At 45.4% G+C, this 17706-nt stretch overlaps 1 protein-coding gene across 4 annotated transcripts in view; it reads right to left on the bottom strand.

Annotated features, from left to right (window-relative positions):
• MAP3K9 (mitogen-activated protein kinase kinase kinase 9) overlaps positions 1-17706 on the bottom strand; it is a 77206-nt gene that overhangs the window by 14336 nt on the left and 45164 nt on the right. For 2 of the 4 annotated variants that reach the window (XM_074365316.1, XM_074365317.1), the window contains exons 4-8: positions 9642-9790; positions 8516-8691; positions 3932-4172; positions 2107-2229; positions 643-796 (exon numbers count right to left, since the gene is read on the bottom strand). In XM_074365316.1, coding sequence (XP_074221417.1) covers positions 643-796; positions 2107-2229; positions 3932-4172; positions 8516-8691; positions 9642-9790 — 843 coding nt within the window. Of the gene's footprint in view, positions 1-642; positions 824-2106; positions 2230-3931; positions 4173-8515; positions 8692-9641; positions 9791-17706 lie in introns of all 4 variants that reach the window. The other 2 variants (XM_074365315.1, XM_074365318.1) reach the window with 2 other exon arrangements.

The raw sequence follows: 17706 nt of genomic DNA, 5'->3' as shown, positions 1-17706 counted from the left end.
CACGTTCGTAAGCTTGGTTAAGGGGTGGGGTCAGGGCCGCCTGCACCGCCAGGGCTGGGTTATTCTGCCTGCCCCTGCTTCAGAGTCAGCCTCTAGTCAAGAAGCCTGCCATCTCTGCTCTTCCTTCTCTTTCCCCGGGCAGACATTTTAAGGGGAAGAGCCAGGTACACGTAGGACGCTCAAGCAGAACTGCTCACATCTGGCGAATGCTTGGGCTACTTGCTACTGTGCATAGGACGCCTCCAGGGGTCGGCCAACTCTAAAACTCAGGGGCTAAACCCTGCCATGACTTGTTTTTGTACAGTTCTACAGGAACACAGCCACGCTCATGCATCTCGTACTGTCCACGGCTGCTTCTGCACTACCACAGTGGGCTTGCAGTTATTTACTACAGACAGCATGTGGCCCACCAAGCCTAAAATATTTATTATCTGCTCCTTTATGGAGAAAGTATGCTGACCCTGTCCTAGGAGGTTCCAAGGAACAAGGAGATTGGAAAACCCTATAATAAAGATCAAGAAGCTTGCAATTTCTTAGAAGGCAGTGAAACACACAACAGAGGAAAAGGTACTTCACATCCTATTTTTTAAAGGGTGCACCCATCTTTCCATGGGAAAGAGTTTCCCATCCTCTGGCACTTACCCTTCGTCTCCCGAGGCAAACTCCTTCTGACCGAGCGAACTCGGCCCCCACGTCCGTCCCTTCTTCTTCGGGGCCCTCTTCTCCTCCTCCTCCCCCTCCTCCTTCGGGATGACAGAGCTCCGGCCCCAGGTTTTGCTGCTTTCGCCTGGTGTCACTGTGAATAACAAAGGTCGGATGCAATCTGGAAAACAGACAGAGAGGCCCCCCAAAACTAGCCTCTCCCCGACCAGACACACACATGCATACATCTGGAGCTGCAGGGAGGAAGTTGGATCCTGTTAAAAATTCTGGGCCCGAGTGGAGCCAGCCAGGCAAGTAAGGGACTTCTCAGCCACCCTTCACTCAGCCCTCAAAGTACCCAGTGTGGGGAGACCTCCCAGACTGGCCCAAATCCCACACACAGCAGGAGCTCAGGCCAGCCAGTCATTGGAGCTTCAAGCAGATCCAATGTAGGGAACGTGTTGCTGGGTGCAACTGGCTTGGGGGGGCAGGGGCGGGAGGAGGAGGTGAGGAATTAGGTAGGAGAGAAAAAAGGTAAGGGGCAAGGAAGATGAGGAAGTACAGAAATATCGGTAAGAAAGTGCCAGAAAGGAAGAAAATCAGGATTTCAAGACTATGGAGAAGGAAGTCAGGGGTAGGAGGACAGGGTGAAGAACAGGCCTGGGGAAACATAACAGACAGGAGAGGAAGAACCTTTTTCTGACCCTGATACTTCAGAGCAAGAGTTGAAACCCAGTGCTTCAGAGACCGGGCTTATACCATAAATGAGTGGAGTGAGTCAGTCACCAAAAAACAGGGAGTTGAGGAGACTTGGGCAAAACAGAGCACAAGAAAAAGGGAATCCACTGATTTGATTTTTCAAAGAAAGCCAGAAATCCACATTCTGGCTAATTTTTTTGAATAAAATCTCTCTATTGTTAAATTAGGACACACACACACACACATGCAATATACATATGTACACATGTGTGTTTGTGTATGTATAAATTCTTTTAAATAAACACTGCCAAAAAATAAAATCGGTTCAGATTCGGCCTATCATAAAGTATCTGGCCAATTTCATTAGGATCTGCATTCTGACCAAGCCCTTTCCTGGGAAGCAGGGGCAAAAGAAAAACCACGATGCCCTAAACATGGCAGAGATCACACAGGGTCCTCCGGCAAGGGTACCTACGTCACAGGCCAAACTGCTCTGTGAGTCACTAAAGGTCCTGCCGATCCCACAAACCTCTCTGCTGGTACTTGACTAAGAGTGAGAGGTAGAGGAGGCAGCGTCAAGTTCATGGAGAGAGACGAGGCGGGGCTAAGGGTCTGCGTACACATGTGCACGTATAGACACATCGTGGAGGAGAGGTGGCAGAAGCTGTGGGTGGAGCAAGCCTGGACCAGCCGGTGGCGGGACCGAGCAGGGGACGGGCGCCCCTGGAGTGTGCTGGCCCCAGCTAACGTGGGAAGCAGTCTCACACTGGATGGCACGGAGGCGCGGGATGATGGTGGGGCTTGCCGGAGGGCTGGAGCGGCTGCTGCTGAGACTTTTCCTTTTATCCATGGTGGGGGAGGCCTGCACCGTGAACTTGTGCTGGAAGTCTGCATGAGGAAAGGCAAACATGTGTGTGTGTGGTAGAATCTCCCCACATCCAGATTCCTACGAGCAAGGGTATCTAGCACAACACCAGGAACACAGCCAATGTTTTAGAACTATATGTGGAATATAACCTTTAAAAATCGTGAGTCCCTTTTGTACACCTGAAGCTTATATAACATTGTACATCAACTATGCCTCTATCGAAAAAAAGTCCCTATGAGAAAACCGACTCTTCCTGGCAGGCTCAAGGGACAGGCCCCATTTCCTGAGAAGCTCCTTTTCACCTGGGAAATGGTCTCTTTCAGAATCATTCCTTTTTCCCACAGGGAAGTGGCAAGATGGACGTATGAAGAGAAGAAAAATTCATTTCATAAAGCAGTCTATATGATGTACACAGGTGTAGCAAGCACATATTCAGAAGAGTTTCTTTTTTTTTTTTATAATATCACGAGACTGTGTCGATTATTCTAGGAAATTTAACTTCAAATTCTCCATCTCATTCAATCTATTAGTATGTGCCTTCTTTTCTCAGGGGCCAAAGCAGGGAGGCTCATGGTCCTCACTGAGTGCAGGGTAAAAGGACTAACCCACGGAAACTAGGAAGTGAGGGAGATGCAGTTAATGGTCCAAATCCTGACTTGTCCCAAAGGCACTTCCAGGGTAGTATGAGGAATGTAAAACGCCCAGCTCTGAGTTTGAGTTTCATTCTCCTTGTCTGTCAAAGGAGTATGATAAACAGCTGCATGTTTGCACCTAGGTCCCCCTACTAGACTGCGATCTCCCTGAAGGTGGGTATTCCGGCTTTTCTGTCTGCTTCCCCCACATACAGCAAGGTGCTGGCACGTCCTAGGTGCTCAAGGGGCACTTACAGACTGTGTTGTCTGAAAAGAAAAAACTGTGCACCAATAGGAACACATTCACTGAATTACACTAAATGAATTCCACCATCTGTACCTAATCCACCATTCTAGTGCTTAAAACCATCCACTACTGCTCCTACTAAGCCGCTTTCCCTTGGTTCCCCACACTTCTAATAAGCTTGCTTCCTGGGGCCTTACAAACTCAGAACACAATGAACTTTTTTATCTTCATAAACACACACTTGAGTACTCCCCTCCCTCCACGGGTACATTACACCCCACAGAGATTCTAACTCGTGCATTCCCATTCTTTGCATTTTCCCAAGGCTGTCCAGACCACAAATGTACCTCTGTTTAGCTATCTTTTGGAAAGGTTATGTGTAAATCAAGTTCTTAAACATTAATCTTAATCTCAACTGCACACAGAAAACTAATTATTTAAAGAAACCCTGAGATGAATTATTTTGCGGAGCCAAGAGCTCTCTTGTCACACACACCCACAACACACCCTGGAATTTCTTCCCTCCCAAATACATGCTTCCTTCTCCAGGTTTGCCTAAAGTGAGATGTGCCTGTGTGATGACCGTGCTTCCAGCATCCTGGACCGCGCCTGCCTGTTGGGTCCATCACAGTCACTGTCTTCCCTTCACAGTGTGTACAGTCTCGCTCCAAAATGCCCCTGGAATGGGGGAGCTTTTCAGCAGGCCAGTCTTCCCATGGCCCGTTTCCAACAAGCTCCACGTTGAGACCCAGCGTCTCATGTTCCCAAGCTCAGGCCCTGGTTCCCACAAATCACTGCCCAGCAGCCCCGCGTCCCGCTCCCAGCAGCTCCCTGGCCACCAACCGGAAGGGAGGCTGATGCGGTTTCCGTCCTTGAGCTTCAGCCGGCTCTTCCTGAACTTGCCCTTGCGTTTCTTCACCCGGGGCTTCTCCTGGCACAGCTGGTGGATGATGATGTTGAGCTCACGTTCCAGGATGTCGATCTCCCGCTCGGCCAGCTCCTGCTCCCGGCGCCGCAGCAGCTCCTCCTGGTTCTTCTGCTGGAGCGCGGCCCGTGTCAGCTCCTCCTCCCAGGTGCGGAGCTCCTGCCGGCACGGGGAACATCAGAGAGGAGCGGGGCGCTCCGTGCAAAGGGGGCTAGCCTCCGGGGAGGCGGGGCAGTGCCCCGGCAACCTGGAGAGCTCTCCTCCAATGCCCCACACTTCAAGTCCCCGGCAGAGACGGGGGAGCTCAACAGTTAGTTGGCAATTGAACACCTGACCACCCTGACCGGTAAAGAAAGGGAGGCTCAGAAGAGCCATCCTGAGGATATAGCTGGAGTAGCCACAGGGGCTGACAGTCCCCAGTGCCCCTTGATTTACTGATTAAAATTTATTGATATATTGATTACCTATGACCAGGAAAAAGATGGGGGTCTGGGTTGAAAACAGAATCGTGTACTTATATTTTACTGTCTTGGTTCTATTTTGATTTTTTTCCCCTGTTACATAAAGGAGATTAAAAAAAAGAAAAAGAAAAAGAAAAAAGAAACCCAGGGCCAACTTAATGTGATCTAGCTTAAATTGGGCCTGCTGTAAATGAATCACCCTCCAGGCATCATCTAACATTCAAATAAAAATAAACATATTTCCGGGGTAGTTGTTCAGAAGGTTCGTGAGGCACGTCGTCTAATTCTTTGTTCACTTGGTGAGTGAATCCACTGAGGCGTGTGGTTTAAACTTTCTTCTTAAAGGACAACCATTTGCTCTGGAAGGATCGAGAAAGCACAGCAAAGAGAAGAGAGAACGTTTCCTGAAGTCTTTGCCAGGCACCTGCTCTAGAAGCAGCACCACACGAGGTGGGCAGAACCTCTTCCCTGCTGCCCTTGGTCCTTCCGCATGAATCTGCAAGTGAGCTCAGCATGAAGGTCCTGGGAAGGGGCAGGGGTTATGGCATCAGGAAACGAGAGAGAACCCAGGAAAGAGAACAAAGCATGTGCATAAGAATTAAGAACCTGGACTCTAGATCTGGAGAGCATCACTCTAAGTAAAGTAAGCCAGAGAGAGAGAGAAAAATACCATATGATATCACTCATATGTGGAATCTAAAAAAAGGACACAAATGAACTTGTTTAGAAAACAGAAACAGCCTCACAGACATAGAAAACACACTTATGGTTACCGGGAGGGAAGGGGGTGGGAAGGGATAAATTAGGATTTTGAGATTTGCAGATAATAATGACTATATATAAAATAGAGAAACAAGAAGTTTCTACTGTACAGCACAGGGAACTATATTCAATATCTTGTAGTAATGAATATGAAAAGGAACATATGTATGTATATATATGATGGAAACATTATGCTGTACACCAGAAATTGACACAACATTGTAAACTGACTATACTCCAATTAAACAAAACAAAACAAAACAAAAACCAAACCTGGACTCTAAAACATTACCCCTGGTTCCCCGAGGCCTCGGACTGAAGTCGGGTGGGAGAGGAGGACCAGAACTTTTGACGCTTTCACGTCAGTAACCGGAGAGAACCACGTCTAAAAAGTGGGAAGTTTTTTCAATAAAGCAACCTGAGCAACACGTCTGTGGTCAAAACTTAAAACTCTCAGTGAAACGCTCGGCTCTAGGAAGTCATTCTGGAGTAAAACAAAATATCATAGAAATGGAACCTCGAGTTAGGAAAAAAGTAAGTAAACACATACGGGGAAGCAGAACAGCAGGGAGAGAGCCCAAGACAGACAAAATGGAAATAAAATATCATTAAAAAAATTTTTTTTTAATTTATTTTTTTAATGGAGGTGCTGCGGCCCAGGACCTCGTGCACGCTAGGCATGCACTTTACCACTGAGCTATACCCCCCACTTCAGAATAAAATATTCTGACGAAAGCAGTTTTTCATTTGACTCGCTTGTCATTCTCAAGAGAATATCAAAATAACTACAAAAGTGATAGAAAGAAGTGAAATGAGAAAAGGATTAGCACCGTGAAAGCTGTCTGGTACACAGTAGGTGCTCAGTAGTTGCTTAATAACTGCTGAGTCAATGAATGAAAGGAAGAAGGAGAAAGAAGACAATTTGATAAATGCAATCCTTCTTTAAGGGAACACAGATTCATCACAAGTGCCTGAGAAATGAGCTTGAACTTTTGAACTTTTCCTTCTTTGATGAAATAAGCCCCAAAGAGATTCATTCCTGTGTGCCCTTTAAGTACTTGGCCTCCCTGGCCTACTGCTTTGTTTTCACCAGCAGGAGAATAAAACCACACGGAAGATTTAGAAAAACCATGCCTGGCTGGTTAATTCTGCTGCTAAATGGGAAAGTGGGAAAGTTCAAGCTAATCTCAGCCTTCCTATGTCCTCGCTCCTGCCTGCTCGTGTCTAAGGAATGGCTTGGGTCTAAGCTCCTTCCTCTAAGTTAACTCGAACCCCAGCCCAGAGGCCAATCCATCATCACATACGTAGAAGCAGTAGGCTGAGCCAACCTGAAGGATGAGCTGTGTCACACAGGGAACCAGGACATTTATGGAGTACTCGCCTATGACACCATACACCTGGAAGACCCTCCAACATGCTAAATCCCCCTCTTGTGAAACACCCAGTTAGGGATCAATTTCATAGTATGCAACTCCTATCTTCCACATACAGTGATTTATGAGGACACTCTCCAGAGAGAAAGCTCATTATTCATCTTACCCTCATTGCCCAACTCCAAACCTTATAATGGAGGGGCATTATAGCATTGGGGTTAAGGGCAAGGACTCTGGAACAAACTGTCTGATCTGCGGCCTTGGGCCAGTTAACATGGGTATCATACGTAATATGGAGTTAACAGCGCCAAAATCACAGGGATGTATTATGTAAGATATTATTATCTTATTATGTAAGGTTATATAAGAATTCATACAAATTACTTATAACAGAGCATGGCACATGGTACATGCTCTACGTTAGCTATTATGAGCATGGGTTTGACTTTTCCTAGTAACTACTTACTGACAAAATCCAATCTTCATTTTTCTTATTCGCTGGTACCTTTATAATTTCTTCAATCAAAAGAAATAACCAAGAGTCAGTGATTTGGCAATCTTAAAAAAAAAAAAAAGGCAAGGAACTCTGGGATTTTTCTAGTTGGACTAGAATTAGTAATAGCAATAGTCTCTTTTAATCATTCTACCCAATGATCAGTGCAGATCTACCTCCTCTCCTGCTGGGTCCCTGAAGAACTGTCATAAGCGCATTCCACTCCCCTGCAGAAGTGATCCTTGACTTGCCAAACAGAACCAGGTTTAGGATTGCTGCGTTGCATCAAAAGACTTTCATTTTCCAATCAGCTCCAGATATGATTTTTAAGTCATTTGTTTAGGGACACAACAATGATACTGGAAATAAGATGGTCTGGGAATCAGAAGACCCTGATTCCAGATTCTGCTTTCTCATTTACTAGCTGTGTGACTTTAGACAAGTCACTGACCCTCACCTCTGAGATGAAAAAGACAATAGCACCTGCCAAACAAGCTGGTAGCAGGGACCATAAGACTTCCAGAATAAAAAGGACGAAAACGTCTCACCAGAATCTCCAAGTGTAAGAACTGGGAAGCCATAAAGACAGTCTTAGCTACTACTATTATCATTTATATTATTTGTGGGAGGTCATAAAGATAATTTTAGATGCCAATATTATCATGTTGCTTCCCAAATTCCCACAGTAGGGAGTGAGAAGGAAAGGGAAAAATGAACCAGGTCTATATCCATGGACATCCCTCACGCCTCTAGCTACAGGCCCTGCAGTTTAAGCGATGTAGCTGCTTTGATGCACTTCATCTGCGTGGACACTGACTGTTAGCTGGACAGTCTGGGTGTAGAGAGGAGCCATCTGGGGGCTGGTCACCCAACCACAAGGCAGGTCTCTTGTGGGCTACGAGTCTCTGACCTCCTCAGCTGGTTTAGACTTTGAGCCCTTTTCATAAAAACATGAAAAATGCCAAACAATTTCAGGCCCATGGTATTTTTAGCCTATATGCTGTTTCTGATTCTGATACCAAAAGACACTGGCAGGATATTCTGACAACTGCTCTCAAGGCTGAAGTATCCCCGTATCAGGTTAACCCCCATCCAGAAGTCCACTGCACAACCAAGACCCCTTTCTAGCACCCTCTAGTCTTTTCAGGGTACTTGCCCAGCAGACGCTCTGTGAGGAGAGCTCTGGACTCATGACTCACCCTACATAGTCCTGCCACCTCCCAAAAAGAAAGAATTCTGTATCATCTCAGGTCACACCTGAGGCCTGGAGAACTCTCCACGTAAAGCCAGGAAGGAAAGAGCTACCCTGTTATCGCAAACCAAACAGAAAGGCGGTCGTGTCGGAATCTGCCCAGAGGCCCCAGTGGAGAAGTTCCCCTGATTCAATGCGTGCCTTCTGCTTCTCCTTCTTACCTTTTCTTTGGCCCTGAGTTGGTCAAACATCTCCTGAATCTCATGTTTCCAGTCATCCTGCAGGCAGTGGAAGGAGTCCTTGGGCATTTCAAAGAAACCAGACTCCTCTATGGTAGTCAGCTGGTCCAGGATATTGGTGAATGATGGTCGTGAATGGGGGTCGGTATTCCAGCAATCTGCACGGAACACACGAGTCAAGAGAAAGCGCGAACAGACAGAGGCAAACGTAAGACTCAGGAGATGACATGACCTCGTTTGTCAGAAAACCACCTCTCATTTCTCCTTCTAGAAACACAGACTGGGATTTAGGGAACCCCAAACGGGGCTCAGGACATAAAGCAAGCTGCCCAACATCACAACCATCCAGAGTGAAACTGGAAGCAAAACACAACAGTTCTGCACCCGTCCCATTCTGACCATTCAGTTAGCACAAGAAAAGCAAGTCCCGAGAGTTTTCTCGCATGAAGTACAACTACCACAGTTTATCAAGTTGCTAAGTGATTCCAGCCCTTACAATGGGGAACTACACCTTGGGTCGCAGTTTCCCATAAATAAGTGAGCTACCCTTTCCCACCTCAACGGGCTGATGAGAAGGTGAGGATGGAAAGCCCTGGTGTAGGAGTCAAGAAAAGTGAATTCTATCTGCTGTCAGCTCAGCCACTAACTAAAGGAACAGCCACCTATCCATTCAGCTACTCACAGCTTAGGATTCCTCACTTAGAAAATGACAGGGTTTGACTAGATGACTTTTAGAACTCCTTTCTTCTCAAATGTTCTTCGTTTCCACAAGGAAGACACTCAGAGGTCCCAAAATAAAAGCTGCTATACCTTCTTACTTTGTATTAAGCAATAATATTCTGAAGTTCTGGACAGCAGGCTTTAGTCACTAGGGTAAGTTCTACAGTCACTACAGATGAACAGAAGTGACATCCGGGATATCAGTGCTGCAGGGGCTGACACTGTCTCAAAGCAGCTCTTTCCAGCCACCCATGGGGTTCCTCCCGGAGTGAGTAATACTTCATCTCCTCTTCCATTTACTGATCCTGCAGAACTGGCCAAAAACCTATCAACTGCTGGCAGAAAGGTAAACGGTCTCCAGTCCTGTTCCAGCCAGGGTGTCACTTACCTTCCATGAGTTTGGCAAAAGGTTCCGGGCACGTGGAAGGAATAGGAAGGGAGAGCTTGTTCATGGCCACCCCATAAGCAACTGCTAAGCCATCGATTCCTCGGAAGGGCACCTCACCGGTCAGCAGCTCCCAGAGCAGCACCCCGTAGCTAAGGAAAGAAGACAGAAGCCACGTGACAAACCACGGATGCAACTTCAGGCAAACAGCTCGTCAGGCTCTGACGAGCATCCCACCTCCTCTCCAACACAGAGGGAGATTAACAAACCGGATGCACTGAGGTAACACAAAAGGGAGACCATAAGGGCTACTGGCTGTAAGCAAAAACCCCAGAGTCAAGCACACTGGGTTTCAGTCTTGTTCCACAAATTCCTCACCTGCAAAGCTCAAGTAACTCGAGCCATCTCACCAGGTTGTAGTGAGAAATTAAATGTGCTACTCTAGCATTTAAATTAGTGCTTGACGGACACAGCGATTTCGTTGTTGCTGCTGTGAATGTAATGAGCTGGGAGAAGAGGCAGCCTCCCAGGGACATGCTTTTCCTGCTTCAAGAAAACTTCAGCTGCAGCTACAGACACATTCTTTTAGCTTTAGGAGAGCAGAGAGATGACCACCTAGGACAAACAGATTTTGCTCCTGTGAAAGATCTCTTTCAACACCTGTTCGGTTCAGCAGATTCCTGCCCCCGATCAGCATGAGTGCATCCTTCATGGTGACCTCTGTCTAATTCAAAATGGAAAATTTCACAAGGGTGTATTGATGGACAGAACAGCCCATCAGCTGGCTGTGAGGGCTTCAGAGTCATCGCCCGATCTTTCAAGTCCACATGAAGAAGTTCTCACGTGTCCTGAGGCATAGAATGGGGAGTACAAAGCTTAGTGGAATAACTATTCTACGAATTCAAAATTAGAACCAGGCAAACTCATATAGCGCTGACTCCTTCTAGGAATAAGTCAGGACCAGAAATCATAAGGCCATGAACTGATGGAAGAGTGGCTCTCCTTACATTTTCAACACAAACCTCAACATTTTGGTAATACTCATCTGTAGTTTACAACCAACAAGAAGACGTATTAGTTTTAACACTCAGTAATTATTTTATTACGGCACCTTGAATGTGCAGCATGCTAAGATACTCGCAAACATCATCTTGAATCCCCACAAAAAACCTACAAGACAAGTATTATCATCATTTTGCAGATGAGGAAAGCAAGTTTTAAATAGGTTCAGCAACATGTATTAAGGGCATATACAGAGTAAATCATCATGGACCTGGACCAGTTCTCAATTCTTTCCCTCTAGAATGCCCTTCTATCATTTCTCTGCTGGCAAACTATAATCCTCTTTCAAGATCTGATTCAAATGCACCACTATTTATTCATTCATTTTAAACAACTACCAAATATTTACTATGCGTCAGACTCAATGCCAACCACTGGGATACAGGATAAAAGACACAGATCTTATCCAAAAAGAGATGAGTGGGAGGAATAGAAAAAGCATCAATTAGAATTTGGAGAGAGGAGTCACAACAGAGACACTACGGGGCACAGAGGAGGGGCACATAGACCAGACCAGGATGGGGGCAGGGGGCAGCTAAACGCTGAGCAAAACTGTGACTGCTGAGTGAGAGAAGGGCCAGCGCTCCAGAGACAGGGCTGAACAGACACAAAGGAGAGGAATGTGCCCACCGACATGACAGGGCATCCCAGGAGTCTCTACACATAGACCCTCAGTGTGGACTCGCCTGTCTCCTTGGACAATGGCCTTCCCCCAGTGAGCCCTCCAAATACTACCATTTTCTTTATGTATTTTGACAGGAAAAAAAAAAAAACCCAGCGTGGTAGACTGGCAGTTGCAGGTCTGGTCATGACAAGAAGCTGGATGTTAGTCTGAGGCTGACGGGAACAACTGGACACTTTAGGAAGCCTTCCCTGACACCCCCACATGTTACTAAGCCCTCATTTGGGCTGCTGTGTATCCTAGTTGTTTGTTTACTGGCCTATGGGCTCCCAAAGGGCAGTAGCTTTTAATCTGCATTCTCAGGCCTTGCCCAGGCTCTGGTGGTGTAGGTCCTCATCCAGTGAATGAGACGGTGGGTGGGCAGAGGAGTGAGTGCACAGTTAAACGGTCGTGCGAGCTGCACTGGGTACCCAAGAGTAAGCCCCAGATAACTGCGCCAGGACACCTCCTGCCAAACCTTTAACGTCACTTGTCCAGACAGCGGTCGTGCTGGGTACCTTCCACCCAGTGAGCTAGAGCTCTCAGCGCTGCTGACTCAACTCCAGGTTAGAGCAACTCCCATCTTCAGTCACCTGCTCCTGGCATTAGCACCCACCCCCACCCTGAGGGACAAAACCCCAAGGTTCCCCAAACCCGTTTCTTCCAGCCAGAAAAAGACAGCCAGTGTCCCAAGCCTAACTGCCTGGTAAGACAAGGTGTTTTCAAAGATGCAGACACGTGACCTGTTTGTGTCCTCATGTCCCCTCCATGACGGTTTTCTCTTTTTTCTTATTTTTATTGAAGTGCAGTTGATTTACAACATTGTGTTAGTTTCTGGTGTACTGCACAGTGATTTAGTTATACATAAGTATACATTCTTTTCCAAATTCTCTTTCATTATAGGTTCTTACAAGGTATTGGATGTACTTCCCTGTACAAGGCAGCCGTCTGTGATGGTTTTCACGAGGAGCCCCAGGCAGTGGAGGCCACTTGGAAGGAGGAGGAGCCAGGGGACCTTCTGCTCCCAGCTCCGCTCTCCCCTGGCGTGTTCTTTTGCTCAGGGCATTCCACTCTGTTTGAAGGGCTCAACAGCAAAGGGCAGTGGGAGGACTGCTGCTCAAGAAAGACTTAGATTTGAGTCAAATGCCTGCTTTACCACTTACAGCTGCGTGACCCCAGGAAAGCAAGTTTGCCTCTCCAAACCTCAGTTTCCTCATCTGTGCAGCAGAGACCGCAACCCCTACCTCACGGAACAGTTAGTTGCAGGAATGAACAACAGCAACTACTCTTCATCCTGAAACTGCCACCTCTGGCTGGTAAACACTGTGAGCTTCCCCTTGGAAAGGGTTGAAACAAGAATGTGCGTGGTGAGGGCCCCGTGGAGGGCTGGCACTCAGGGAAGAAGCCTTTCTCGGGATGACTAAACAGCCAAGGTGTTCCTTTGCCAACGTTCCTCTGGATTTTTATAACGCAAGGTGGGTGATGTAAATGGAGGCTTGCTGTCCCTTTGGCAGAACAGAGTCCAAAAACAGGGCTGGAGAAATACACGTTAGATGGGTCTGAGCCCCAGGGAGAGGGGGACAGTCGAAGTCCGCATGATTTACCTCGGGTTTAGCCTACTTTCTTGCCCTCCTGGTTCAAGACTGTTTACAAGCAGCTCCAAAGTACCAGCTCAGCTAAAACTGCCTCAGAGTCCCTACTACGTGGCCACCCTGCCTGGGAGGGGACCAGAGGCTCCCACAGTGCTGCCAGTGATTTCCCAAGTCCGCACGGCCTAACCCCAAACCCTGTGTCAGTAATTAACCACCCCCAGAGGTGCACTGATCCTCTCCACCGGCTGGTAATGTCAGAGGTGGGGGAGGGGGAGTTTTTAATTTTCAAAGTCAAGAAAAACATGAGAATGAACAGCAACTCTTTCCAACTGAAGGTGCAGCAATTCTGCGCCTGTGCTGGACCAGGATGGCTTTTCTGATGATGATATATTTGTTAACTTTTTATGTAATACGTACATTAATGTATTTACTGACATAATAAATACCTATTCACATGGCAATACGTTCATGCTGTACTACATTCAAAATGCAAATGCCTCCACCTCAACCCACACACAACAGGCAGGAAGCCACTACAGCACGACAGCCTCTGGCTGTGGCCACGGCTCTCCCTGCACACGCACAACACAGCACAACCCAAGGGAAAGGAAGCTCCCTCTGAGGCGGTCTGAAATCCAAGCCGACTGGGAAGCTCTGTCGTTGAGGATCTGGGCCATTCCCACCCTGCCTCTATCACAGCATGGATGGAGGAGGCCCAGAGAAGAATAGTGAGTCAGACTCAGCAGCCCCTGGGCACCCTGCAAGAGCAGAGGCTCAGAGGCCCAAGGCCCTGGATGAGTTCCGGGGGGGTGGGGAGGGGAGGGGATGGGGGTGGGACTCGGGCTTAGCCCAGTACCTGACACTGAAACCACCTCTGTGCTTTACACACTCAGGGCCCATAAGGTAGAAGGAAGATAGAAATGAAATGATCCGTGGAGAACACCAAGCTTGTTTTGCAGAACACCAGGGAACCGACAGATATGGAAACAACCTGCTGACGGCCCCTGTAAGGCGCATGAAGTGGCATGATGAACAGCCGGGCCTACACAGAGCACTCCGGAAACTTAAAACTTACTTTCCACCAAACGTTTCCCAGCCCACTCCCCCTCTTATTCCAAACTTCCACAATAAATATCCCACTCAACAGCGATAGACTGAGGAGACAGATCTAAGCATCGCTTCCTGTCCCCTTATTTGGCTGCCCTACAATGAATCCTTTTTCTTTCTGCAAAAGACTGTTGCCTTGGTGTCTGGTCTTTCTGTTATGCAGTGGAAAATGAGCCCACAACACAGAGTAAGTAAGTATTCAACAAACATTTCTTGCAGGAGTAAATGAATTAACAAGTCAATTTGGGAACCAGCTTTGCTGCAAGTTCCTAGGCATGTTTTGGTCCTTTCTGGGATGTCCAGCTGGGTCCCCAACATGATGGGCCAATCACTCTGGAAGAGGGTGCCCAAAGTACAGGAATAAGAGTATACAGATGATCTGGAGGAAACCCTTAATTCAAAAAGACACATGACCCCAATGTCCACAGCAGCACCATGTACAGTAGCCAAGACATGAAAGCAACCTAAATGTCCATCAACAGATGAATGATAAAGATGTGGTACACACACACACACACACACACACACACACACACACACACTGGAATATTATTCAGCCACCAGAAAGAATGAAATAATGCCATTTGCAGCAACATAGATGGACCTAGAGATTATCATACTAAGTGAAGTAAGTCAGAGAAATACAAACACCATATGATATTGCTTATATGAAGAACCTAAAAAAATGGCACACACAAGCGACCTTATTTACAAAACAGAAACAGACTCTCAGACATAGAAAACAAACTTATGGTTACCAGGGGGGCAAAGGCAGAGTAAGGGGATAAATTAGGCATCTGGGATTTGAGGATACTAACTACTACATATAAAATAAACAACAAGATCCTACTGTTTAGCACAAGGAACTATATTCAATCTTATAATAACCTATAATGAAAAGAATACAAAGAATATTTGTATATATATGTGTAACTGAATCAATATGCTGTAAACCAGAAACTGACACAACGTTGTAAATCAACTAAACTTCGATTTAAAAAAAAGTATATAGATGGTGACACGGCTACAAAGCACAGTTTCAAGGGATACATATTTAGTTCAAGTCACAGCTTTACCTCTAACACCTGGGTGAACCGAAACAACTGACTTAAATCATCTAAGCCTCAGTTACCTCATCTGTAAAATGCAAATAATAATATCTACTTTCATAGTCATCTCCAAATTAAAGACAAGCTGCTTGCCATGGATAAGCTATCTTTCCCCCATTTTCTGTAGAGTATAATTATAATACTTCTGCAGAAGTAACTGTCACTCAGATGTAGCCATCTGGACAGAACCATATGCTGAGGAGCCCTGTAAGAATCTGAGTTCTTGAATGATCTCACGGTGCAGAGCTGCCCCACCAGCCTGCACAGGCTGGACTGCTCCTTGAAAAAGAGATACACTTCTACCATCTGTAGGTCTCTTTGTAACAGCAGCTTAGCTTAATTACTATATTAACTAATCTCATTAGCCTACAGTCAAGCAATGATAGTGTTATGTTGAGGTGTATGAAATTACTGTTTTTGTGGGTCAAAAGCAGTCAGATGCAAGTATACAGCTCAACCTAATGAGAGTGGGTCAGATATCTTAAGGAAGGGAAACCCTTTTCTTGACAATAGCTACTTCACCCTGTAATTAATGTGTGGTGAAATAAGATTCAATATACAGAAGTAACAACACATCACTGAAAGAAATTAAAGGAGGTCTAAATAAATAGAAAGATATCCCACGTTCATGGATTGGAAGATTTATTATTTAGATAGCAGTATTTCCCAAAGTGACTGATAGATTTAACACAATCCCTATCAAAATCCAAGCTGCCTATTTTTCAGAAATTGACAAAATGACCTTAAAATTCATATGGAAATTCGAGACACCCAGAATAGCCAAAATCATCTTGAAAAAGAATAAAATTGGAAGATTCACATGTCCTAATTTCAAACTTAACACAAAGCTAAGGTTCTTAAAACAGATGGTGCTGGCATTAGAGTAGACACATGGATCAATGCAGTAGAATTGAGAGTCCAGAAATAAACCCTCACATTTGAGGTAATCTGCTTTCTGACAAGGGTGCTGAGACAATTCAATGAGGAAAAAAATAGCCTTTTAAACAAATGGTACAGGGGCAATTAGAGAGCCACATGCAAAAGAATGAAGTTGGACCCCTACCTCCGACCACAAAGATTAAATCAAAATGGAACAAAGACCTATATATAAGAGCTAAAATTACAAAACTCTTAGAAGAAAACACAGGTATAAAACTTTACAACCTTGGTTTCTTGGATATGGCAACCAAAGCACAAGCAATCAAAGAAAAAGCAGATAAACTGGACTTCAACAAAATTAAAGATGCTTGTGTTTCAGAGCTTACCATCAAGAAAGTAAAAAGAAAACCCACAGAATGGGAGAAAATATTTGCAAATCATACAGCTGACAAGGGACCTGTATCCAGAATATATAAAGAACTCTTCCAGTGTACAAATGGAAGGATATACAACCCAATGTTTAAAATGGCAAAAGATTCGAATAAACATTTGTTCAGAGAAGATATACAAATGGCCAATAAGCACAATGCTCAACATCATTAGTCATTAGGGAAATACAAATCAAAACCACAATGAGATACCACTTCACATCCACTAGGATGGCTATAGTCAAAAATAACAAGTGTTGAGAAGATGTGGAGAAACTGGAACCCTCATGCATTGCAAATGGTAATGTAAAATGGCATGGCTGTGGTAAAAGACTGGCAGTTCCTCAAAAGGTTAAATACAGAACTACTATATGACTCAGAATTTTCACTCCTAGGTATATACCCAAGAGAACTGAAAACATCTGTTCACAAAAATACTGGTCCATAGCAGCATTATTCACATTAGACAAAAAGGGAAACAACCTAAACTTCCATCACCTAATGAATGGATAGACAAATTGTGGTACATCCATACAATCGAATATTATTCAGCTATTTAAAAAAACGAAGTTCTGGCATATGCCACAACATACATGAGCCTTGAAATCATTATGCTGAATGAAAGAAGCCAGTCACACAAGACCATATACTGTATGTATAATTCCGTTTACATGAAATGTCCAGAATAGGCAAATCTATAGAGACAGAAAGTAAATCAGTGGTTTCCAGGGGGAAGCAGTAAGGGTAGAGGGTACTGGGGAATGACTGCTGATAGGTATTGGGAGTTTGTTGGGTGATAAAAATATTCTGGAAATTGCTAGTGGTTGTCATGGGTTGAATGGTGGCCCTGAAGAGGTATGTCCATCTCCTAATACCCTGACTCCTTATTTGGATGAGAACCTGCCCTTGAGTCTCTGGAGGGAACGCGGCCCTGCTGACACCTGTTTCAGACTTCTGGCCTCTGGACTGCACATCTCCATTGTTTTAAGCCACCAGGTTTATGGTAATTCGTTACAGCTGCCTTAAGAAACTAGTAACAATGATGATTAGTGTAAAACATTGTAAATTTACTACAAACCGTTGGCTTTTACATTTTAAAAGGTGACCTTTATGGTATATGAATAATATCTCAATAAAGCTGTTATTTAAAATACACACACACACACAAGCTCACTTTACGACACATGGAGAAGCAACCACTTCATAGATGAAATACAACAATAATCTCCA

Source organism: Camelus bactrianus, chromosome 6 (assembly GCF_048773025.1).
Source record: "Camelus bactrianus isolate YW-2024 breed Bactrian camel chromosome 6, ASM4877302v1, whole genome shotgun sequence".
Lineage (NCBI taxonomy): Eukaryota > Metazoa > Chordata > Mammalia > Artiodactyla > Camelidae > Camelus > Camelus bactrianus.
This window is presented reverse-complemented; position numbering and strand designations above follow the sequence as displayed.